A 25439-nucleotide genomic window follows, 5' to 3' on the forward strand; every position below is an offset into this window, starting at 1 on the left:
TCCAACCAAATGTTATATAGTGCAGATTCTAGGTCCTACACAGTATGTTCAGAAACAGGACTGTTTTTTCCAGCATATCCACTGGAAGGTAGAAACGGTATTGAAATAACTATCTCATATCTTGTTGTAGACTTCCTTTGAAGCGGCTCCCTTTTGCTCTCTGTAATAGAGAGACCCAGATCAATAAAATAATAATAAAAAGCCCCACAACAATAGCACTAGAAAAGCCAGAGTCAGAAAATATCTCTAAGAAGATTCTATTTCCCCTCTGACTCCCGCCCCCCTTTGCCAGGACAAAGGTTCACTGCTTCTCATATTGCGTTATTTCTGTCCCTTCCTACCTACTTCAGTGATTCCTTTGGCTTTTTTCTCTGGAAGCCCATTGAAGGCGATGGGTGGGGCTGTGTCCTGTGCAGGGAACTGCCATTGTTCTGTTCTAGCCAGACGTAGGTGGGAAAGCTCACAGCTACTTATCTTTCCAACCCCATCTAAAGAATCTGCTCTTCTCCATAGGACAGGAGGTTGAACTATCTGATGCCTAGGACCCCTTTCATCTGCAAGAGTCAATGCCCCACTGTACTAATCTCTGTACTTCCTGGGCTTCTCCTGAAGGTCATGTGGAAGGCAAAGTGGAAGAGGTCCTTGGTTAAAGTCCCAGATTTCCCCCCTTGCTGAATGTGATGGGATATTCAGCATACCAACAGCTTCTCAGGGTCCTTTATTTTTTGCATAATGACATCTGACCCCACAGGCTAGGATGTGCTTCCTGTGCTTCCTGTCTCTTCCATAAAAGCATTTTTTTTTTTTTTTGACAGAGTAGAGGGAGTGAGTGGCTCATTCCTGGGCTGGAAGGATAAGGGCAGAAAGATAAGAACGAGGACCTTATGGAGTTGAGCTGAGAACATCTCAGCTGGGAGAAGTGAGTGAGTGATGCAGATCTTGGGCTTGCCGGGTCTCTTGGCTGCCTCTCTGTGCCCATATGCTCTGAAAAGCACAGTTCCCAAGCTGGCGAAGGACCGGCCCCAAGTTGTGGCTGCCAGGCATCAATGGGTTTTAAACGGGAAATGTGCTTTCCCACTGAAAACGTTTCTCTCCAGTGGGGTGTCTTTCCTGGTGCCAGACCGAGAGCACTAACACCACATGTCTGCCTGCACTTGAGCCCACCTGTTAGCCGTTCTACGATAAGGATTCTGTCCTGATGGAGGTAGAGATCAACAGGGCAATGGTGAGAAAGATCCGTGCGTCTACTGAGCCAATACCATGGAACTGAACTCAGCCCAGCAAAAGTTTTTTAAGCTTCTACCACATGCTAAGCACTGGGAGCTGGTGATACAAAGACAAAAACCACCTCTGTCCTCAGGAGGTTTCTATCCTACTAGAAGAAATCACAGGATTGCAGATTTACTGCGGCAGGAACTTTACAAAGCATGAGATGCAATCCTTTTATTTTACAGAGGAGCAAACGGACCTTGAGGGAGGTGAAATGATTTGCCGAAAGTCACCTGGCTAGGAAGTGTCTCAGGTAGGATTTGAACTTGAGTCTTCCTGACTCTAAGCCCAGAGATCTATCCACCGGGGTACAGAGAAGCAAATACAAAGTAACTGGTGGGAGAGGAGAAGAGAGGGGAAAACTCTAACACCTGGGAGGAACATGAGAGGTCTTGGGTAGGAGCTAGCACCAGAAAAGAAGAAGCAGAGATCACATATTCTGAGGACACAAGTGCTTAGGAGTAAATCAGACCTCAGTGCCCACTACTGACAAATGTAGCTTAGCCTAGAAGGAAAGGAAAGAAAAAAGCAAATCATGGAATATATAAGTCCTCAGGTCCCCCTACAAGTGCATGATGAGTATTCTTTCTTTCTGACTACTTGATATAGCACACATCAAATCATTTCCCAAGAAGTGAAAGGACCAAAGGTGCTGTTCAAGCTCCGTATGCTGGAGATGAAGAAGAAACGCCCCATCTTTGTGTTTATTTGCAGAAAAATTAAGGCTAAAAGCAGGGCAGATTAAGTCTGTCTCCCAGCAATTTTACTCTGAGGGACTGAAGTAGATGAACACAAACATTTAGGGTCCTTCCATTCTATGTCCCATAAAGGAGAAACCCCAGTGAGGCAGGCAGCCCCAGTGAGAGGGAAAAAAAGGGGGCTGTTTCTTTCTGGGGGCCTGTGGCTAGCTTTTTAAAATTAATTTTCCTATTGCTGTTCATGAGCATGAGGCTGAGGCCAAGGAAAGGCTTCCCTCCCCATCTCCATTCAAGAACTAAAAGTATCAGCAGAAGTGGCATTGGGAGGATCGCTCTAGAAATCAACTATATGGTACCCACTAACCAACGGAATAGAAGGAATTTAGAAATCAGGTCATGTTTACAAAAGGCAAGGAAGAAAGCTCTCCGTGACCATGCCCAATGTCCACGTCACTTCACTAGTACCCAAACCACAAATGTCTCCACCCTGAAATGCCTCTTCTTCAATGGGGGCACATTCTTCTTCTTTAGTAATAAAAGGGTTGTATCAATTTGGGACCCAAAGAGAGAAAACACTTTCTTTCCCTCTGGCATTACAATCCTTTCATCTCTGTGAAGACAATTCCCAGACTGACATATTCTGGCCTAATCTTTCCTCTTAGTTATGGTCCCACATCACCAGTTGTTAGAAACCTTTCACTGGATGTCTCCTAGGGATGTTAAACTCAGTAAGTCTTAAATGGACCTCATTATCTTCCACTTTGAACATAACACTTCTTCCTAAATCGCCTGTTTTCTGATGAGGGCACCATCATTATTCCAGTCACTCAAATTCACAAACTAGGAGTCACCCTTGAATCTTCCCTCTCTGTCATCTCCATATCCAACCACTCTTCCTGATTCTACCTCCATATCTCTTGATTAGGTGGCATAGTGACCCAAAGTGCAGGGGAAACACATATTATGGATTTGACAAGACCCACTAGATGTGGCAAAGAAATCAGCATGGACATGTATGACTTGGATAAAAGGCAGCCTGGACATGTAGTACAGAACCTGGAGTCCAGAAGACCTGAGTTCTGATCCAGCCATTTGCTAGCTGTGTTAGCCTGGGGAAGTCATTTTACCTCGATCTGACTCATTTACTTTAATTGTAAAATGGGAATGATACCTCCCAGGGTTCTTATGAGGATCAAATGAGGTAAAATTTGTAAAATACTTAGCACACTGCCTAGTACTTAATGCCTTCTCTTTTTTTTTTTTTATCCTGTCACTTCTCGCTAGGATACGAACATCACTCAAGCTCCAGCCTTCATCATCTCTTATCTAGATTATTTCAAGAGCTTATTTTCCATTTCACTTCTTCAGGCATACTATACTTTCTTCCCTTTCATCCTACTCTGCATTCTAGTCATGGCGGCCGACACGTTTATTCCACGAACCCAACTTTCCATGTCCCAAATTTGTGCCTTTACAAGGCTGTATCCAATACCTGGAAAGCATTTCCTTTCTCCTTTCAGTTTCTTAGAATCTCTATCTTCCTTTGTGGTTCTGCTCAGACACTATCCTGAAATGTAAATGAGTAGTGGGAAAGCCTTCAGGCATATCTTTCCACTTAAGAGGTCTTAGAGATCAATTCTTTGTGCACAATGAATAAAGGGAAGCCTTCATAGATAATATAAAATTTGCTGCACATAAGAGACTTCATTCAGGGGAGAAACCACTAGAATGGTATCAGTGTGGGAAAGCCTTCAGGAACATTTCAAACCTTAGAGGGATCAGAGACTTCACACTTCAGAGAAATAGTTTGCTTGCAATGAGTGTGGAATCCTTCCAGAAAGAAGAGAAAAACTCATGATACATAAAATAACATATACTTGAGAGAAAACCTTGGGTAAAATTAGTGGGGATGACTCTCTAGCTACCCAATGAGACTTACAGATCATGAGCTAATTCAGCCTTGAGTGCAAACCTGGGAAGATAAGCAATATGGAAAAAATATATAAGACAAATAAACCTCCTGCTAAAATTGATCCTTTGGAAATGACAGAAAAATCTTCTGGATAAAAATAGTATCAATGAGATCAATATAGAAAATTGCTTAGCAACTATTGAAAGGCAATGCTGTATAGTGGAAAGAATATCGGATTTTAGCCAGAGGGCTCAAATTCAAACCCCACCTCTTTCTTCACTGTGTGGTCTTGGGTAAGTCATTTAAACCCATGGCATTTATGCCTCAGTTTCCTGATCTGTAAAATGAAGGGGGTAGAGTTAGATGGTATCTAATATCCCTTCTATCTATAAATCTATGATCTTATTACTTTCCCTTGTTGCTAATACTCTCTCATTTCTCAAATAATACATTTATCTATATATTCAGGAAGGAAGAGAACAAGCATTTAGTAAGCGCTTACTGTATGTTAAGTGCTTTACAAATATGATCTCATTTGGTTCCCACAGTAACCAAGAACTAGGTGCTACTCATATCTATTTTACAGTTGAGGAAACTGAGGCAAACAGGGGTTAAGTGACTTGCCCAGGGCCACTTGGCTAGTAATTCAGATCTAAATTCAAATTTGAACTCAGCTCTTCCTAACTTCAGGCCCAGCACTTAATCCACTATGCTCCCTGGCTGCCTCTGTTTATATGGTACAACCATCCAGTGACCTGTAAGCTCACCAAGAACAAGGACTATTTCTTATTGTTGTATCCCCAGAACTCAACATAGTTGCACACAGTAGGAATCCAATAAATGCTTCTTGGAATGCACTAGATCCAGAATGATGCCCATACCCAGTGTCTATTTCTGAACCCAGTGGGAGGCTTGAACTAGGCTACAAACAGAAGGCTCCCAGCCAGAGTGGTTTTCAATTGTGCATGTTAAGGAGCAGAACTTTCCTAAGGCCCTGTGGGCCATTCTGAAGACAAGACTCCAACTCTCCCAGGAAGAAAATCAACCACTGAGATGTTTTAGGATTTGTTTCCACAGCTTAAATTAATGATAATGACCCATCCTTTGCACATAAAAGAAAAAGAGATATTATTCAGTAATCCTTGACTTGACCTGACAGAGGTCAGGCATGGGCTTTCCGGCGATTTTTCCAGTAGTACTCCCAGTTGCCTTCATTGATATTGGTGAGTTTCATTTTGATCAGTAACACCATGACTGGAAAGGGGAGAAATGGGTGAATGTGGAACTGATATTAATTTTCCCATACACGAAATGAACCTGTGATCTCAGTCTCATTAACACTGTTCTTTAAGCAAATGAGCAAGGTAGCAGCTGATTTGGCTATCAATGCCATTCAATCAATAAAGCCAACAATGAGTGCCAGGTACCGTGCTGGACCCTGGGGTTATGAAGACAAAAGTCCCTAACGCCAAAATGATAATAACACATTTATTTAGCAATTTAATGTTTCAAAGACATTTGCTTATATTATTTCATAAGGAATTTCTATCTTAGGGAATGCAATATGTCTATAGGGAAGTTAGTACAAAGTACCTACAAAAGGAAACAATGGAATTTCAAGAGGGAGAAGGAAGTAAGAATTCCTACACATAAGAAAGGGCCTTGTCCAGGCGGTGGAACTTGGGTTGTGGCTAAAGGAAGCCAAAATTTCTATGAGATGGAGGTGAAGAGGAGGGCACCTAAGCCATGCAAAGACCCAGTGCTAGGAGACATTTTGAGCACCGTGCACGATAGAAATATTAGGTCAGTTTGATTGAAACATAGAGTAAATAGAAATGACATGAAGTAAGACTGGAAAGGTAGGTCCATAGGAGCTATCCCAAGGAGGATTTCAAATGCCAATCCTTGAAGTAAGAGAGCCACTCAATATAGACTAGATGCAGAGGTCCTTAAATGGGTCCACGGATGGCTTTTAGGGCATCCATGAACTTGGATAGGTAGAAATTACATGTTTATTTCAATAGAATCAGTTTTCTATGTATTTCTTTTGCATTCCTATGTAATTTATTTTATGTATTTAAAAACATTATTCTGAGAAGGGGGTCTGTAGGCCAGAGTGGCCAAAGTGACAATTACAGTGAGACAAGGGGAAACCAGACATCTGGTCTGGAAGACTTTTTAAAGGCAATTCCAAACCCCAAGACTGTTGAACTGGAATCCATGACATTAATAAGAGGTGAAAAAAGAAATTTTACAGTGATTCTCCTAAGCCCATATTCACTTTGCTGAAATTTTTTTTCCAATAAGAAAAAATTGTGCTTTTTTTTTTTCTTTTTATGGGTGTCTGGGAGGGTGGTTGCCTAAAAGGGAATTAAGTGCTCACATCAGAGTTTCTTTTAACAAGATAATGCAATTCAAGCTCATTAATTTAGTGAGTACAAGTGATTAAATTGGAAATAGAGTACCCTTAATCCCTCCACCCCCCAAACCCCTCCCCCCTGAAAATGATGATTTCAATGTCAAGTAGCATTTTCAGGCTAAATTAGCAAACAAAGAAGAGAACTCATGATTTCTTGAAGCACACACACACACACACAATTGCCTTCTACAGCTCTCTTGATTTATAATAAGTGAGGTTATGAACATTCTAATGTATGTGCTTTGGCTGTGCTGCCAAAGAGATGAAATCCACATGATGAAATGGGAGCACCTCTTTCTAATGAGAGATACAAGAGGTCTTCCCCTCAGCAAAGGGTTAATGGCTCAGGATCCTGGAGATGATTTAGGCGACTGAGTTCTCTTCACTTCTCTTTCTGCTGTTTTTCTGAGCTCCTTTAATTAGGTCCTCAAATTGAGTTATCAGATGAAATGGCTTGGGTTCCATTGTGGCTTGAACAGGTTTGGTTAAATTAATAAGCCACATGTCCCCAAGTCCTTAGAAGAAATGTTATTTTTTTGCCATTCATCACTCAGAGTCTTCACAATGGATGGTGTTTAGCACTTAATCACAGGCCTATTTTTTCTCATGGGCCCTAGATGGGCTGCAGAATAACGGGAACCTCTTCCCATTAAATCATCAACTCTGTCAAAGTTATTTACTGAGAAAGAGCTGCCTTGTGAATTAACTATGTTTTTCAGCAATCCCTTCACCCAAATACTCTTTCCATTTACTGTAACTGAAAAATAATGTTATGGGCAATGTTCATTACAAGTCTTTCTTTTGAAAGAACGCTGTTGTAAGATAACAGGCATTTTTTTCTCTGACATCGTTCATTGTTCTATCATCCGTGTTTGCCTTACGAAAACAACAGCACCAATAGAAGTATTTTATTTTGTTTCCTTGGGTTCAATATCCTCCTGCTTTGTTTCTTAATGGCCGTGTGACTTTGGGCAAGTCACTTAACCTCAATGGGCCTCAGTTTCCTCATTTGCAAAATGGGATGTTGACTCAGTGACCTCTGAGGCCCTTCCAGTCTTAAATCCATGATTTTGTGTTCTTCTAAAAAGCAACAAGAAGACTTGTTGTGAGAGAAGCCCTCTAGAAACCTTAAGATATAAGTCTTATCTGCTTATGTTGTTCAGACTGCCCTTCTTGCACTGCTGTGTGAGCTGAAATTTCACCCATGTGGCCAGCACAATGGCCATCTCCTCCCTGTGGGGTCCTTAATCCTTCAGTCGGAAGTAGACCTCCCCCCTACCCTGGGAGTGTTTTCATACTCTACTCTGCAGTATACTTATTTGTGAATGTTTCAGTTTCTTCTGTTGTTGTCAGTCATGTCTAACTCTCCATGACCCCTTTGGGGTTTTCTTGGGAAAAACACTGGAGTGGTTTGCCATTTCCTTCTTCAGCTCATCTTAGAGATGAGGAAACTAAGGCAAACAGGGTAGAGTGACTGACTCGCCCAGGGTCACCGAGCTACTAAGTGTCTGAGGCTGGATTTGAACTCAAGAGGAGGAGTCTTCCTGATTCCAAGTCCAGGGGGCCCTATCTACTGTGCCACCCAGCTGCCCTATAAATTCCTTTCGAATAAAGCAAAGTCTTATCATCATGGTACCACTCAGAGAGGACCTAATATATAGTGAGCCATCAATCACTGCCAATCCCTTCAGCTGAAGAGGTTATTTAAGGACAAGTCCCAATTAATGGGAATACTGAAGCCTGTGGAGTAGATATATTATTAGAACTCACACTGCACATTTCCAATGGACTAGAACCAATGACCACATTTCACACTGTTATCGTGGTGAATAGTGCAAATTTGAACACATGCAGTCACTTCAGAAGATTCATTATTTGCACTAATTGTTACCTAACTATAAGAATGATAGGATGATAGATTTAGAGCATAGAGGGACTTAGATTCACATAACTATTCAATTTCTGAGGCAGGATTTGAACTTGGGTCTTCTTGATTCCAAGTCCAGGACTCTATCTGCTATACCATAGCACTCTACTACGCCAGAAGAAACCAAAAGACAATGTTTTTCCCTTGGGATTATAGATTTAGGGCAATAAGGGTTCTCAGAGGCTACCTACTCCAACTCCATTATAAAGCTGGGGAAACTGAGGCCTGGGGAAGTTAAGGAAACTTGTCCAATGCTATACATGTAGCATTAGTTGGGATCTGAGCCCATGTCCTTTGACTCTTGAACCACAATGTTCCATGTTGTCTCTCCATTTAGAGAGAACGAAGCCTTAGAAGATGAGAATATTCTGAAATGCTACAGAGTACCACCTAATGCACAGTTTCCTCATCTGTAAAATGGGAATAATGGTACATAGTAGGTGTTAAATAAATGTTGGCTATTCTTATTATATGGGAAAGAACGTCCAGCAAATTCAGGAAAGCCAACATATCCACTATTGAAAAGAGTACTCTATTAAATTAAGACATTTCTATTGATTATAAATGTCAGCGCAAGAAAACGTTGACTAGGCCTATGACATTGATATGAAATAGATATGGCAGGAAGGTTCAACCCTATTTGCATTTCCTCATGGACACTACTGAGAATAGGGATTATTCCACTCTTTAACAGCCTGGTATAGGGCCCAGCACAGAGTACACACCTACTACATATTTACTGATTGACTGATAGAGAGAAAATGCTACTTAAACCAAGCAGATGATTAATCCTATGAACAGAAGTGTATGCAGGGCTCTAATCCATTCATATCAGCTACGCTTCTATGGCTGTAACTTGACAAAGGCACATTTCTAAAGCCTTCCATCACACAAATCCCAGGTAGCTAAAATGGGGTATAATATATATATATGTATACATACACACATATGTATGTGTATGTATATGTATATATAAATGAAATAGGGGTCATTATATTTAAAATGTTTGATGAATTATTATCACTGTTATTGTTATTAATAACCAAAATTGACACGGTATTTTAGAGCTTGGCAAACACTTTTTATATGTTATTTCATAAATCTATCATGCTTGTTTTCACCTTTCTTTGAAAAGGAATGTTCTCTGTCAGATGGATTTGGCTACTAAGGCTCTAACTTCTTTAGATGATGTATACTGTAATGAACTTTCACCAGGAACAATTAGAAAACAATATAAAATGTTGGGACATCAAAGTCATCTAGCTCTTCAAATAGAATGAAAGTCTTTGCAAAAGGAGTTGTGCTAGTGAGGTCACTTTCAACTCTATGGTCCTTTCATTCAGTTCTGGTCTTTGGATGGGACTGTGCTGAAAAGACTCAGTATGCCCTGGATTAAAATCTCACCTGTGTCATTGTTTGTCTAAATGACTTTGGGCCAATCACTTAATCTCTTTTGGCCTCAGTAGCTCCCTCTGTAAAAAGAGGGGTTTGGACTAGAGGAATGGCCCTTCTAGCTGCAGGGAGACCTAGTGAAGCCATCTAGTTCAAGGGTCTTAACCTTTGTTGTGTTATGGACCCCTCTGGCAGTTGGGGGAAGACTGTAGATGACTTGCTGGGATGATGTTTTAAAATGTGCAAAATAGAATATAATATGTAGGATCAAAAGGAACCAAGCATATTGAAATCAAGTCATCCAAATATATTGAGTTCACAGGTCAGTTCCCCCGTGCCCCCCAAAGTCTTTTTTATTTTATTTTCTAAATTTAAAACATTATTCTGAGAAGGGGTCTATGTCTATAGGCTTCACCTGACTGACTGCCCAAGGACTTGTCCACGACACACAAAAAGGTTAAGAACTGATTTAGACAGGCTTAATACTTTTACTCTCACTGGATCATAAACTTAGAGCTACCATGGCCTTTATTAATTCTAATAAACTGATATTATTCTCTGTACATTGAACCAATCAAGCCAACAATATTTATTAAGCACCTACTATAGCAGCAGTTAGGCAGTGCAGTGGAGACAGTGCCAGACCTGGAGTCAGGAAAAGTCATCTTCAAGATTTCAAATCTGGCCTCAGATACTTACCAGCTGTGTGACCCCGGGCAAGTCACTTAATCCTGATTGTCTCAAAAAGAAAAAATAATTCCAGCCTCAGATAATTATTAGCTGGGTGATCCTGGGCAAGTCACCTAACTCTGTTTGCCTCAGTTTCCTCATATGTAAAATGAACTGGAGAAGGAAATGGCAAACTACTCCAATATCTCTGCCAAGAAAACTTCAAATGGGGTCATGAAAAGACAGGACTGAAAAGACTGAACAAAAACTATGGGACTAGAATAGTGTGAGGGGCTAGAAGCAGGCAGGTGATGCAATGGATTAAGCACCGAGTCTAGAGTCAGGAAGTTCTGAGTTCAAATCCAGCCTTAAGACAAATGGACAAGTATTTATCTCTATTTGCCCTAATTTCTTTAACTGTAAAATGGGATATGCTAGAACCTGCCTCTCCGGGTTGTTGTGAAGCTCAAATAAGACAATATTTGTAGTGCTTAGCACATAGTAGGTGTTATATAAATGCTATTATGACTGTTGCAGAGATCAGTATAGAAGGCAGGCAGCCCCTGACATCCAGGTGCTTATAACAGAAACAACATTAAGTGGGGCCCAAGCCCCACTTAATGGCTGTATTTTAGGCCCTCCTGGCTTAGAGCAAATGTTAACATAAAGAGTTATGCTTCTCTTTGGAACAGCAACCCTGAGGTTCTTCCCCTCCCAGCTTGATTTCTTCTTCTTTTTTCTAATTAAAGGGGCCATCCCTTGACTCACTTCTTAAAGAGGTCTTTTCACTGAATAAGCACCTGAAAAGGCCTTAGTCTAAAAGGACCAGGGTCTCCCATTGTATCACTGGGGCATCTCCAGTGATTCTGATGAATATCAGGTCACTGGATCCAGATGGCTCTGGAGGAGAAAGTGAGGCTGGTGACCTTGCACAGCCATCCCTCACTCAAATAAGTCAACTGCAAGTGATGTCATCATTTCCCTGATGCCAGGGTCCTCTTGGAAAATGAAGGACAAAAATAACAATAACGGAAACAAACATGGCCTTCCTCCCTCTGACTCTCCTTTTATTTCCAGAAGGATGGAGAGCCACCTTGTTTACAAACAGGATCAGCACAGGAGACTAAAATCTACCCAAACATACCCTGAAGAATGAACACTGCCTTCTCCTGTTAGAGAAGGATCCCCAGCTCTGCTTGAGTGCATAAGAAGCTCCTCTCAAGGTAAACCTTTATTCCACTTTGACAATTTAATGCAATGTAAAGCATGATCTTGCCTAACTTTCTTAGGTAATAAGGTGCCTGCAGTCTATATATACTGCTGATATACTTATTGCACACTCATCCAGGTTTTCAGGGGAAAGCTTTTTAACTGTCATAGCCCCAGTAATTTGGAGCTACGAGAGTTTGAGCTCACTTGTGATAGAAATTCCTCATACCCCACATGTCCTTTCTATACACTTCTCACAAAATAATCAATCCCTGAGAGCCCCACTTTTTCCAAGTAAGCTCTCCTGGGAGACAGCCCCTGAGTTCAGTTGTTTTCTGTACTTGGAGCCAGGTCAAAAAAAAATAACCCAGGGAAGGTTTTCTGTGCCTGCTTGAATCCAGGTGTTGTAGGTGCCCATGGGTTTTTTTTAATCCTCAGACTCTGCCTGGACAATAAATCACGCCCTTGACAATGCTTTGACCCCTAATTATCCAAAGCCCAGTTTTTCTCTAGGGAATCTGGCCAGCCTATCTCCTGCTTCTCCCAAGGTCCTCAAACAAAACCAGGCAACCTTAAAGGGGAAAAAAATCCACTTTCTGAAATCTTCTTTCCATTTTCCTGTGAGTTCCTGTTCAGACAAAAGCTACTGGCATTCTGAGCACCTTCATCAGTCACACAAAGATACCTGACAGCCAACGTCAGTCTAGGGCTTTCATGGACAGACCCACAGAATGCAATCATATTTGCTCCTGTGCCCACAAAATCAACAAGTCACTTAAACTTGTCCTAGTTTTGAATCACTTTTAGGAATGAAACCAGCCAGAAAAATGCTACAGGACTCCACTTGCCACGAAAAAACAGTTTAGAAGCCAAGAGGATTGTAGAGGTAGAAGGAGCCTCAATGGCCAACTAATCCAACTCATCCAAAACAACAGGGTGCTGAAAAGGGGTCATGCAACCTCTCCTTGAACATCTCCAAGAACGGGGAGGCCACGCCCTCCTGAGGCAGCCCTTCCACTATGGCACAGCTCTGGTTGCTAGGAAGTTTTCCCTCATATCACGCCAAATGTGTCTCTTTGTAACTTCTGTTTATTGTTCCTGGTTCTTCCATCTGAAAACAAACATAAGCCTCATTTATCTTCCAAGATAGCCTCTCAAATATCGAAGACAGGGAATCATAGAAAACCTGGGTTCAAATCCCACCTTCAATAGGAGCAATGGAAAGTCACTTGACTTCCCTGTAGTTCTGTTTTCTCATCTACAAAATGAGGGATTGGACATGATGACTTCTAAATCTATGGCATTGAGACAGCTATCATGGCTTCTCAGAGTCTTCTTTTCCTTAGGATAACTATCCCCGGGTTCTTCAAACATTCCTCATTTGCTAAGAACTCAAGGTCCTTCCATTCTCCAGACTGCTCTCCTATGGACAAATTCCAGTTTATCAGTGTTCTTCCTGAAGCCCCCAAATGGAGCAAACTCACCATTTTTCAGAGTTTATAAGACAGTAACAACAATAACAGATATTTCTATGTGACTCCAAGGTTGATAAATCACTTTATCTTTATTTTCCTACTGGATACTCCATACGGTCCAGTAAGCCTTACAGTCATCATTTTACAAATTAAGGAACAGACTTAAAGACAATACAAAAAAATAAGTGACATGCCTAAGGTCACACAGTCAGCAAGTGCCAAGGGCAGGCCGGCTTCCAACCTGGGTGTCTCCTGTCTCTAAGCCCAACATTCTACCAAGGAGCTTCAAAAGCTGGCTTAGGAAACCACCTCCTCAGACAGAGAGACCGAAGAAAGTCACTTCTTATTCCTCCTCGGCTCCCTCCTAACAAGATTGAGTGCCCCTGGGTTCTCAGCCCTATTCATTTTAGTCTTTGCCCAGTCTGGGATTCACAGCATCTTATCGTCCTTAATCTTTATACATCATGAAATTGACAAGAGCCATTTTCTGCCTTCCCACAAGACATGACCATATTTCTTTCATAAGGGGAAGTGAGAAAAGGTAAGTTTTTGTAATTCCTGGGGACTTCTTATACAGACAAGTAACTATTGATGGGGTTCTGAGGCTCTGGAGGAAGACCCTGACCAATAAAGCAATGCTGACGATCCACAGCAAGTCATTCAGCCAATCATAGCCTTGTGAAACACTAATAAGGAAAGTTGTACAAAAAAGGTTGGCCCCCGTTGGTACAGGGCCTGTCCCTATCATGCTAGAGTACAGATTAGAATAACAGTATTACCAGTCTAGAAATGGGGATTTTAGCTTCTGTTAAGTGATACTGAACTAAAGGGCCTTCAAGATCATTTAGTCCAATTTTGTCTTCTTCTAGATGAGGAAAATGAAGCCCAGGGAAATTCTTGACTTGCTGAAGGTCAAACAGGAAAGAAATGGCAGAGCCTGGACGTGACCCCATGTCACCTTCCTCCAAATCTGGTGCCCCAGAGGTCTCAGTTGTTTATATGTGCATCTGTCTTTCCTATACTCTTGGCATGGCTAGGGTTTGAACCAAAGCCCTCTGGACTCCAAATTCACTGCTTTCTCCTATACCAAAAGTCCAAGAGATTACAATACTCTTAACTAGTGAATTATCTACTTAGAAGTTTTCTAGTTCATGGTTAAAAGCTAAAGGCTTTTCTTTGGCTTTTTTCTTCTCAATTAGTAACCTGAAGTAATTTCCCAATTCTGCTTAAAACGACTGTCCTGCAGACTCTCATTTTTCATATGTATACTTTTTTTTTTTAATCAACTTGCTGTAGTTCTCTATTGGTTCTGGGCACCTTCTTATTCAAAATAATTTTTTGCCTTCTTGCTCCTCTACATAATAAAATTCTTGTTTGTACCAGGAAAGAAAGAAACAAAGAAAGAAAGAAAGAAGGAAAGAAAGAAAGAAAGAAGGAAGGAAGGAAGGAAGGAAGGAAGGAAGGAAGGAAGGAAGGAAGGAAGGAAGGAAGGAAGGAAGGAAGGATGGAAGGAATTTCTTTCAGGACAAGGGCACTCAGTTCCCATCTACCTTTGGAGGCTTCAGTTCCCAGTGGATTCTCCAGGTCGGTCATGTCATGGCTCCAGGCATCTTTGACGGCTGACTTGGACACCACCCTGTCATTGAGGCTCTGCTGTGGTCGGAAGTTATTCCTCAGATATTCCACAGATTTGACATGATCTTGCTGCTCCGTAGTAAAGATGGAATAGAAGGCCTCCATCTAGATAAAGGAATTGGGGGTGGGGGAAGAACAATCATTAGAAAAATTGGTGTGGTCAAACCAGGGGGATTGATAAGAATAAAAAATTGCAGGAAGTGTTGATGCCCACATGGATAAATATCCAACAGGAAAGCAGGCTGCCCACTGAAATCACTGCCAAGAGTCTTATCTACTTTGGATGTCTGTCCTACCATGGAACAAAGAAACACTTAGCCTGAGCTACTTACAGAACTCTCAAGAAATTGAAGCCTGTATTAGACAGACTGCTACCCCTATGGCCTTGACAAAGAAGGCCTGACTCACCTGATCTATACATCTCAAACTGGATGTCTCATTGACATCTTAGATTGTCTAAAATTGGACTAATTATCTTTCCCTCCAAACCTATTCCCCATGACTGTCCAGGGTGCCCCTGTCCTCCCAACCCTTGCATCATCTGTGACTTCCCATTCTATCTCAACCTCCCCTATCCAATCTGCTCATCATTACCAGTTTATCCTTGTTTAAACAAAGCTGTATTCATGTTGTCTCCCCATTAGACTGCAAGTTCCCTGAAAGCTGGGTCTATCTTTTGCTGTGTTTTTTTTTTTTAATTTTTAAAATTTTTATTTATTTATTTTTTTTAAAGCAATTGGGGTTAAGTAACTTGCTCAAGGTTATTTCTGCCAGTTATTTCTGGGTGTGGTGCTAAGTATCTGAGCCCGGATTTGATCCCCATGTCATCCCGACACTGGGGCCGGTGCTCTTACTCGCTGTGCTACCTGTCTGCCCCTTTTTGCCGGGTTTTTTTTAAATCCCCAATGCTTAGCACATAATAGGTGCTTAATATATATTCATAGACTGGCTTAATTATCCTGTTTTGTCTCTTCCAGATGGGACAGGGTGCTCTCCAATTCATCAACTCCATTTCTAAAATGTGGTGTCTAGATTTGAATACAGTACTTCACAGCTATGCTGAAACCAAGGAATTACCCACACAAACTGATCTTCCCCCCAAATGGAGTATTTCTGTTTTCCTTGGAGAACAACTATTTGAAATGAATTGCAAAAATCATGCAGAGAAAGTCCAATGAAAATCCACCAAATCTGATAGAAAATAGAACCCAGAACTCTATGAAGAGATGTCAAAGACCAGAGCAAGGGGAAGGATAGCTTAGCCTAAAGAAAAGACTGATGAGAGTGATGGAATTTGATTAGTTTTTATAAGGAGGGTGCTAATTGGATGGGTGCTCCTGATATTGAGAGAAAACAAATAGGAAGAAATGGATTTAAGTTTCAAAAGGAGAAAGGGGTCTACCTATCAGAACAAGTTCAAAACAATAGGGATGAGAACAGGGGAGAAGTGGGCACATTTAAACAGTCAGTCAATCAATAAACATTTTTTAAGCACCTACTATTTAACAGGCACTGTGCTAAGGGCTGGGGATACAAAAAAGGCAAAAGACGGTCTCTGCCTGTAAGGAGCACAGAGTCTGTTGTGGGAGACCAACATGTAAGAACTATGTACAGGTAACATATATGCAAGATAAATTGGAGATAATCAAGAGAGAAAGCACTAGAATTGAAGGAGATCTGGAAAGGCTTCCCATAGAAGGTAAGACTTTAATTGGGACTTGAGGGAAGCCAGGAGGCAGAACAGGAAGGGTGGGAATTCCAGGCATGGTGGATGGTTGGTGAAAATGCCCAGAGCTGGGAGTGCCTTGTGAGAGGAACTCCAATGTCATTGCCCTGCATGGCTGGGGGGAGGTGTCAAGTCTAAAAAGACTGGAAAGGTGTGGGGGAGACCAGGCTCTGAATACCACACAGGATTTTATATTCAATCCTGGAGGAAGCCAATGGAGTTTAATGAATAGGGTGGGTGACATGGTCATGCCTACACTTCAGGAAGATCACTTTAACAGCTGGATGGAGAATAGACTTAAGTATGAAGAGATGGGACAGGGAGACCAACCAGTAGGCTATTGAAATATAGGTATGAAGTAATGAGGGTCTTGTACTAGGCTCTTAGCAGAATCAGAGGAGAGAAGAGGGCATATGGGAGAGATACTACAAGGGTAAAATCAATAGGCTTTGGCAACAGATTGGATATGGGAGGCAGGGAAAGTGAGGTGAGATTGGGACCTAGGTTATGAGACTGGATGATTAGAACCCTTCACTGTAAAACACAAAATTCAGGAAGGGGAGGGTTTTGGGGGAAAATAATGAGTTTTGGTTATGTTGAGTTTAATATTTTTATAGGGCACAAAGTTAGGGATGTCCAGTAGGCAACTGGAGGGGCTGGAGGTCAGCACTAGGTAAATAGATTTGGAAATTAGCAGCAGAGATTATAAATAAATTTATAAAGTTCATGAGATCACCCAATGAAACAGAATAGATGGAGAATAGAAGAGCACCCAAAACAGAACCCTGTGCGACACCCAAAGCTACTAGGCATGACTTGGATGAGGATCCAGCAAAGGTCAGACAGGAAGGAGGAGAGAACAGAGCCATGAAAACCTAGAGGGGCGAATATCAAGGAAAAGGGAGCGACCAACAGTGTCACAAGCTGCAGCGGTCAAGAAGGATGAGGACTGAGAAAAAGCCATTAGACTCGGCAATTAAGAGGTCGTTAGCAACTTTGGGGGAGGAGAGTGTGAGGTCAGAAGTCAGACTGTAGAGTTAAGAGAGTGAGAACAGAAGAGGAGTGAAACCTATTGTCGACAGCCACAAGAGGAAGGAGGAGAACGGGGTGATAGCTACTGGGCACGCATGGGCTGAATGACAGGTTTCTGAGGATGGGGGAGACACGGCCATGAGGGTAAGTGTAAGATTAAGTGACAGGGTGAAGATTCGAAGGTTGATCTGCTGGAGAAGACAGAAAAGAATGCCATCTCTTGTGCAAATAGAGGGGGTTTGTCCTAGCAAGGCAAAGGGCCACCTCATGATGTGATACCAGAGGGGAAAAAAGGCTCTGTGAGACATGGAATAAGAGAAGGGAAGGAGAGGAAGTTCTTGGAAGATAACCTTATTTTTTTTTTTAGTAAAATATGGGGGCGTGGGGAAGGGGACTATGAGAATTTGGAAGAGGAATGAAAAGGTTTGGAAAACCTGCTGTGTTGAGTGGGAGAGAGTCAATGAGGGAAGTGTGAAAGACTTGCCTTCCTGCAGCACGGGCTTGGCTGACATTAGGTAACACAGATTTGTAGTGGAGTTGCATGATTTTCTCCAACTACTTTTAGTAGGACCAAAGGCAGAGGATGGTGAGAGTCATAGAGGGATGAGCCCTGGCAGGACAAGAGGGAAATGGATTCAGGAGAAAGGGGACAGGGTAGCAGGGAACTGGTTCTCTAAGGGGTCAAAAGGGGGAAGAGAGAAGAGGGTAGCAGCCCAGAAGCAAACATACAACAAAAACCAATGGAAAGGGTCATCGAGCTAGGCTGTGCACCAGCCATTGTTAAAAAGTCTTTTATGAAAAGAAGACAATCATCTGTCCCACATGGCTTAGTCATCCAACTACCAGAAGACAGAGGGTCTGGGAGCACAGGGAGGCGCTTTGGAGATTCCCCAAGATACGGCCGAGGTTTGTTTACTCTGCAGCCCACTTGCTTCTTTGATAAGTAACGTGATGCTGAGGACAAGAATTAGTCATATCACTGCAGAGGGAGGCAGGCCTACTATCCAACACAAAGACTTTTTTAGCTTGAGTTGCCTTTATAGTTTAATGGCATGCTAGGCGTTTGAAAGCTACAGATGTTTCCTTGTCATTAACTATACTTGTCCAAAGATCTCGAAGGAAGGATGTGATGGTTCTGAGACACGATCGAATGACCTCAAAGATATTATATTGTCAGACAGATCACAGCTTCAGTTGACAGCCCGCACAAAGGAGGCAAAGGAAGACAGGCTTAACAGACTCCTCAAGTGCCCTTCCCTGGGCTGAGAATACTCACCAAAATCCTTTAATTTCCTGAAGATGAATGAAACGGAAATGACCGGCTTCTGGCCCGTTGGGCTTTGCCAGTTGATGTACGGAAACTGAGTGCTAATGTGTAAGAAATCCCCATGGATCTCAGGGCAGGACAGGGTGGGGAGAAAGGAGAAGATACAGCCAGAATTCCATTCTGGTAGTAAGTGACATTATTACAAACAAGGGGTCTGTGTACACAGAGGGAGACTTGGCCTCTTGACCTGGCTCCTTCTTGTTCCCTTAACAGGCAAGATATATGGCTAGCCTGTGGCTTCCTTTTGGTAGGTGATCCTTCCTGCCAAACCCTAAAAATTTGAAAGCAATAATAAAAATTCATATTTCTTCCTTTCTTTCTTTTTGCTTTTTGGAGGGCAATTGAGGTTAAGCCACTTGCCCAAGGTCACATGGCTATTTTTTTTTGTGTGTGTGTTAAGTGTCTGAGGCCGGACTTGAACCCAGGTCCTCCTAACTCCAGGGCCAATGCTCTATTCACTGAGTCACCTAGCCACCCCTAAAAATTCATATTTCTATAGTGTTTCACAGCATGCAAAACACTCTTTTACATAAAATCAGAGAGTCATTGATTTAGAGTAGGAGGCTAATGAGGTCACCCCACTCAAGTTACAGATGAGGAAGTAAAGTCAAGAAAGGTTAAGTATAATATAAGCTCCCTGAGAGCAAGGAACATTTCATTCTTCCCATTTGTCTACCCAAGAAATGGCAATCTGCTGTAGTATTTTTGCCCCCCCCCCAAAAAAAATATCCCAAATGGGGTCATGAAGAGTTGGGAATGACAGAAATATCTCAACAACAACCCAAGTAAGCCCTAACCTTCACAGTACAGTGGACACTGAAGTGTTCTGTTGATACAGTGAAGTGCCCAAGTAGGATTTGAACCCAGGGCCTTTGACTTCAAATATAATTCACTTTCTACATGCCATATTCCTTCATAGCTCCTACCTCTCATTGTTGTACTTTCATTATCCTTAATTTACATCCAAGGAAATTAAGAGTCAGGGATGATGAAATGCTTTGCTTAATTATCACAGTTGCTTGTTAACACAATGTCTTTTCTCTTTCCTGGGATTCAGTTTCCTTTGTTATATAACGAAAAGGTTGGTCTAGATGATCCTTAATATTTCTTTTACCTTCAGAATTTCTACTTCATTCGTAGGATCAAAGATTTCAAAGTGGGAGCCATTTAGTCCACCATACTCTGAGGACCTGAGTTCAAATTCTGCCTTAGACAATGGTAGCTACTGTGTGACCCTGGCCAACTTCGTTTACCCTCATTGATATGGTCATCGGTTCTAGCCCAGTGGTAGCATGGACTGCAGATCTGAATTTATGTGACCATTTTAGGAGATTCATTAATTGTACTAATGGGGACCTGACCGTATTTTTATTATTACAGATGAGAAACCGAGGCCCAGAGATTACCTGACTTAGCCAAAGTCAGACACATAGTAAGAGGTAGCTCTGGAATGTGAACCCAGGACTTCTGATGGAAAATCTAACATATTTTCTACTGGAAGGTCACATTTCCTCTCTTGAAGAAGAGTTCCTGAAAACTAAAAGACCTAATGAATGAAATACCCACTATTCCTACTCGGTCTTGTCTCCTGGCATACCTGCTAATAAGATTCCTAACCGTGCTTTCATAATTCATTCTGATTGCCTTCCTAACCATAGACACTTATCATGGTTCTTTCTCTCTTGATCCTTCTAATCTGCTTCTCCTAAAAGACAGGGGACATACTCAAAGAAATGTCTCAAAATAAATAGAAACTCTGAATTATTTGGGTCTAGAGTTCTGAACCTCAGTAATCAGTGGATATATGGAATACATTTACTTCATTAAGGAAAAATATTTAGACCAGGAAATATTGCCCAATAAAAGATAGTCTTTATTCAGTTTTCATTTATCTGGCCCAGAGTTTGATACAGAAAATAACATTAGTCCTGATGTGATCCCTGAAGTTGGCCACTTTTTAACTCAGATAAAAAAAAAGAAGATGGGGAGGTGGAGAAGAAACAGGATTTTAGAACAGATTTTGGTACTTGGGATGGAGTGATCCTCCAACTTTTTTGCATCCATATTGTTATTGTTCTCAGAAATGGGAGCAGAGGCTTATTAACACTAGTGTTCTCTATCTTCCTCAACAATCCCTCTGAAAGATCTCAGAGGTTATTCTAATACATTGCAAAAGAATATCCACCATTGAGTATCTACCATGTTCTGAGAATTTGGATGGGGTAAGAAGAGAAGAGAATGATAAAAAGAAGTCTAGAACACAAATCCTTACACTTGATCCTTTCAGGAGCTTAAAGAACAGTCAGGTTATTTAAGGGGCACAGAGATAAATGAGATCACGCAGCAAAGGCATTGAAAGAATTCATGGCCCTTCCATCCTACCTTGTCCATCTGGTACCAGAGAGACTATGGCACTGCTTATAACAAAACCTCAAAAACTAGACAATCCCAGAAATTCAGGAGCTCAGAGAGACCTCATTGGACACATACTCTGACCCATACCTGAAGAAGAATTCCCACTACAACATCCTTGACTGAAGACCTCCAACAACAGAAAGTCCACCCCCTAACGAGGCAGCTCATTCTACTCTTCTTTTACCATAAGATGCAAGATGGTGGCAATAGAATGTAAATGCAGGTCAATGGAGAGCAGGTCTGGGGATGAGAAGACGCACTGCTTTTCCTTCTGTTATCAGCCATTTCCTCTAATTCTGATTAGGAACTCGGAATTAAGATCCTGAGTGTGAATCCGGGCTCTGTCATGAATTGCCTATGTGACTTTGACAAGTATAATGAATAAAGCACTTGCCTTGAGGTCAGATAATCTGGGTTCAAATCCCCCTCTGATACTCACATCTGCATCAATCAATGACCCTATGACCCGGTTTCCTCATCTGTGAAATGAAGAGATTAGACTCTGTGGCTTCTGAGGTCCCTTCTACCCCTAAATCTATGACTGATGTTATAAAGTCAGTCTCCTCACATGTAAAATGAAGTGGATAGACCAGCTCTTCTCCAAAATCTCTTAGGGGTCTGAATCTATGATCCTACGATCTCAATGAAAATGCCTGGTAGCCATTCCCAGTCCTCAGGCGGAGGAGGTTAGAACAGCACAGGGCAAAGTGAGTGAGGTAACCCTGAGATCTGTCTATGACCAGGATTCCAGAACTCAGAAGAGAAAGACCTTCAGGGCTGCAGATGCTGTGTTTTTATAGGCTTGAACTTCCTTCCCCGGCATGGGATAAATACTCCTCGACTTATCTTTGCTTTAACATCACTAATGAAGTCAGGATCATTGAGCAGCCAGAAATGAAAGCTGAGATTTCTGTAACATTACTCTGACTTTTAAACTTCTGAAGGGAACGTGTAAAGTGTTCGTCTTTTATTTCTGCTTGGGGAGCTGTTACTGCATTCTGACCGGTGCTGTTTCAAGCGTAATTTTAACCTTGAATTGCAAATGTGTTGGCTGGAAGTGTGTATAAATTATTTCAACTTTGCTTTTATTATAAAAATATTCTAGAATATAATTAGTTTTTAATCTGTCTGTTGGAATCAAAAGGAAAAGTTGAAGTCTATTCATACTACCCATGTGGCGCAAAGGGCTCTTGTCCGTAATATTGGGGGGAAATGTCTATGCAAAAAACCACAGTAGCTGTAGGGGGGGAAATGATCTAAAACCCAAAGTAATATAATTATGAGCTATTAAAAGCTTGATATGCACAGTTTTTATGGGATGAATATATAAATGGCAATTAAACAAAAACCAGAATCCATTATAATCACAATAAGATACTCTGGGGGACGCATTAGGATAGAATATGTCAACCCCACGGTCACAGCAACACTTAGCCCCACAATGCATTGGCCAACCGATGTGGACAGCCCTGTTTTGTTGCTTTGTCACTTTAAAAAGACAATAAATTTGGAGTATTAAGCTCATTAGTGGAGCCCAGAGCATTCAGAGTTTTGCTAATTATAGGCAAAAATACAGAATGTTGTCTTTGGCATGGACACACAATTGACTGGACCTGTAGTCAAAGGAATTTGGTTCTAAAACTGGCTCACTGAATACTTTATCGGTGTCACCTCAGGCAGGTCCCTTCCCTGATGGGAGCCTCACTTTTCTTATCTGTAAAATGACAGGAATGGACCAGATGGTCTCTAAAGTCCTCTGTCCCTTCCAGGTCTAAAGCTATGCCCCATGATACTACACCTGCCATTTTGTTTTTCAGAAATGACCAAATCCTTTCCACAATGGCAAACGGCAAAGGGGAAAAGATGCCTATAGGAGACAATAAATTCTCTTCAACAAATAAGAAAATGATTTAATATAGGTTAACACCATTGTTATTTCCATCATCAAAAATAACTTACTAGAGCATGTGAGTGCAGAAGATTCTGTGCTGAATTCTATGCAAGGAAATGTAACTGGGTTTTTCTCATTTATTTTTGCCTGGGATAATGAATAAATGGACAGATAGCTAGATAAATAGAGGCAGTAGAGTTTAAGAGCTAGAGTGTGGCTGTGTAATCAGGAAGACCTGAGTTCAAGTTCTGTCTCTGATAAATACAAGATATGTGACCATGAAAAAGTCACTTAATCTCACTATGTCCTCACCAAATTCCTGCTCTACATAGATGGAGAAAGTTTCAACTTCCTGAATTCCCTACACTGAATGAGACCAAAGGACTGGACAACAAAATAAAATAAAGTAAAAATCTCACATTTCTAAAGAGTTCTAAGAATTCTTGTTATTTGGTTCTTTGAGTCATGTCTGACTGTTCTGTGATTCATTTGGAGTTTTCTTGGCAAAGATATTGGAGTGGTTTGCCATTTCCTTCTCCAGCTCATTTCACAGATGAAGAAACTGAGGCAAACACTGTTAAGTGACTTGCCTAGGGTCACACAGGTAGTAAGTATCCAAATTTTAACAGAGGTCTTCCTGACTCCAGGTCAAAAAGCACTCTATCCACTGTGCTACCTACTTGCAAGCCCTAATCGCAATGGACTTTTCCATAGTGCTTTAATTTTGTTTATAAAACACTTTCCTCAAAATAACACTTTGCGGTAGGTAGCAAAAGTATTCTTGTCCCCATTTTACAGAGTAAAAAAAAACTCAGAAAGGTCACAAAGTTTATTTCTGTCCCCTTGGTCCTAAAAACTCACTTATAACTGTTTTTGGTTGACTTGCATGTAGACCTCTTCTCTGATAGGATGCAGACTCCTGGAGGGGAAGGGATGCACCATTTTGTCTTTGCATACCCAACCCTTAGCCCAGTGCCTTATACATAGAACACATGTGCTACATACTTCTCAGTTCATTAGCTGATTGACAAGATGGGCTCCTCCTGCCCTCACAGAGTTTATAGTGTAGTAAGGTCATAAGCCACATTTCTTTCTTCTGACAAAGAGTCTCTGCACTGAGGAAGGCTTGGCCTGGGAGAATAGACACAGTCTCTCACTGTGTCTATGGGGAAGGGTCTGCCTCAGTCTGCCTTTAGTGATCCGGGGTCACCTGGGTGCTACAAAGAAGTATGAGAGTAGGGCCGCTGGGGACGATAACATGCCAGACAATGCTGGGCACAGCCCTCTACCCCTCTCCCTGCCAAATCTCCAGTGCTCAGAGCTCGGGGGGATGGCATGGTTCACTCGTGAAGATTTAGCAGGAGATTATCGAGCTGAAGCCGTATCACCCAGGTGAGAAAAGGCCAGCCCGAGCGGACACACTTCCACTAAGCATTGTTTGTGGCTCATTGGAGAGAAGGCTGTCTGCGAGCTCATGTTATTAGAAATACACAGCACTTAGCCCTACACTGCTTGACAGCCTCCAGGTCAAGGCTCATTAGCTACATGGATAATTTTGAGCTTCTAACTAATATGCTCACAGAAAAAAAATAAGAAGAGAAATCTGGGATTGGCTTTCCTTGCCTCTTTCTGCCCTCTTCTGTGTTGGTAAATGCATTTAAATGAATCTGGAAGCCTCCAAAATAACTAGCTTTATAGGAGCCCAAGGAGATGCAACATGATGGAGAGAAAGAGGGCCGGTCTAGGACTGAGGAAGAACTAAGACTAAGGCCTAGGGCCAATACACCACACAGTCTGGGAAGCCTGGGCACAGCCCTTAATTTCTTTTAAAATGGTCTTGGGTGGGCAAGGTGGACTCCCTTTGGTGATCAGGTGAACCCTCTGGACATATTCTTAGGATAACGTTTTAAATGCATAAAATAAAATGTATAAGATTAAAAGGAAACCAGTTATACTGAAATAGTTATCAAAATGTTTTGAAAAGTTGAAATGTTAAAAAAAAGTTAAATGTAAAAAAAGTTTAAAATGTTAAAAAATGTTAAATGTTAAAATTGTAAAAAATGTTTACAATATTAAAATGTTAAATGTTAAAACGTTAAAGGTTAAAAAAAGTTTTGTTAAATGTTAAGTGTTTAGAAATATTTAAAGAAAATCAAGTTCATGGACCCCAGGTTAAGAACCCCCTCTAAAACAGTAAGTTACAGATGAATGATCAGATTATGGTGGTGAAGAGCTTTGCCATACTGGAATTTCTCTACATTGATGAAATCACAGGGTTTGATGAAAAAAGATCCCAAAGTTTGTGACGTTAAGACATAATGAATATACATCCTTATATTTGCACTCGCCCTCTGCCTCTTCCCATTTTCTTCCTTCCATTCATCTTTCTGCTTCTTTTTCTCTTTCTTTCTCTCCAGTCATCCCTCCTCCCTCTCTCTCTCTC

The 25439-nt window shown here is 41.5% G+C and overlaps 1 protein-coding gene across 3 annotated transcripts in view; it reads right to left on the reverse strand.

The window, feature by feature from the left end:
* PTPRG (protein tyrosine phosphatase receptor type G) overlaps positions 1-25439 on the reverse strand; it is a 783084-nt gene that overhangs the window by 145868 nt on the left and 611777 nt on the right. For all 3 annotated transcript variants that reach the window (XM_069084201.1, XM_069084200.1, XM_069084202.1), the window contains exon 8: positions 14521-14710. In XM_069084201.1, coding sequence (XP_068940302.1) covers positions 14521-14710 — 190 coding nt within the window. The remainder of the gene's footprint in view (positions 1-14520; positions 14711-25439) is intronic.

This window comes from Petaurus breviceps, unplaced genomic scaffold, assembly GCF_028583685.1.
Source record: "Petaurus breviceps papuanus isolate PSGF00001 unplaced genomic scaffold, PetGlider_PUasm1.0 174, whole genome shotgun sequence".
NCBI classification, from domain to species: Eukaryota; Metazoa; Chordata; class Mammalia; order Diprotodontia; family Petauridae; genus Petaurus; species Petaurus breviceps.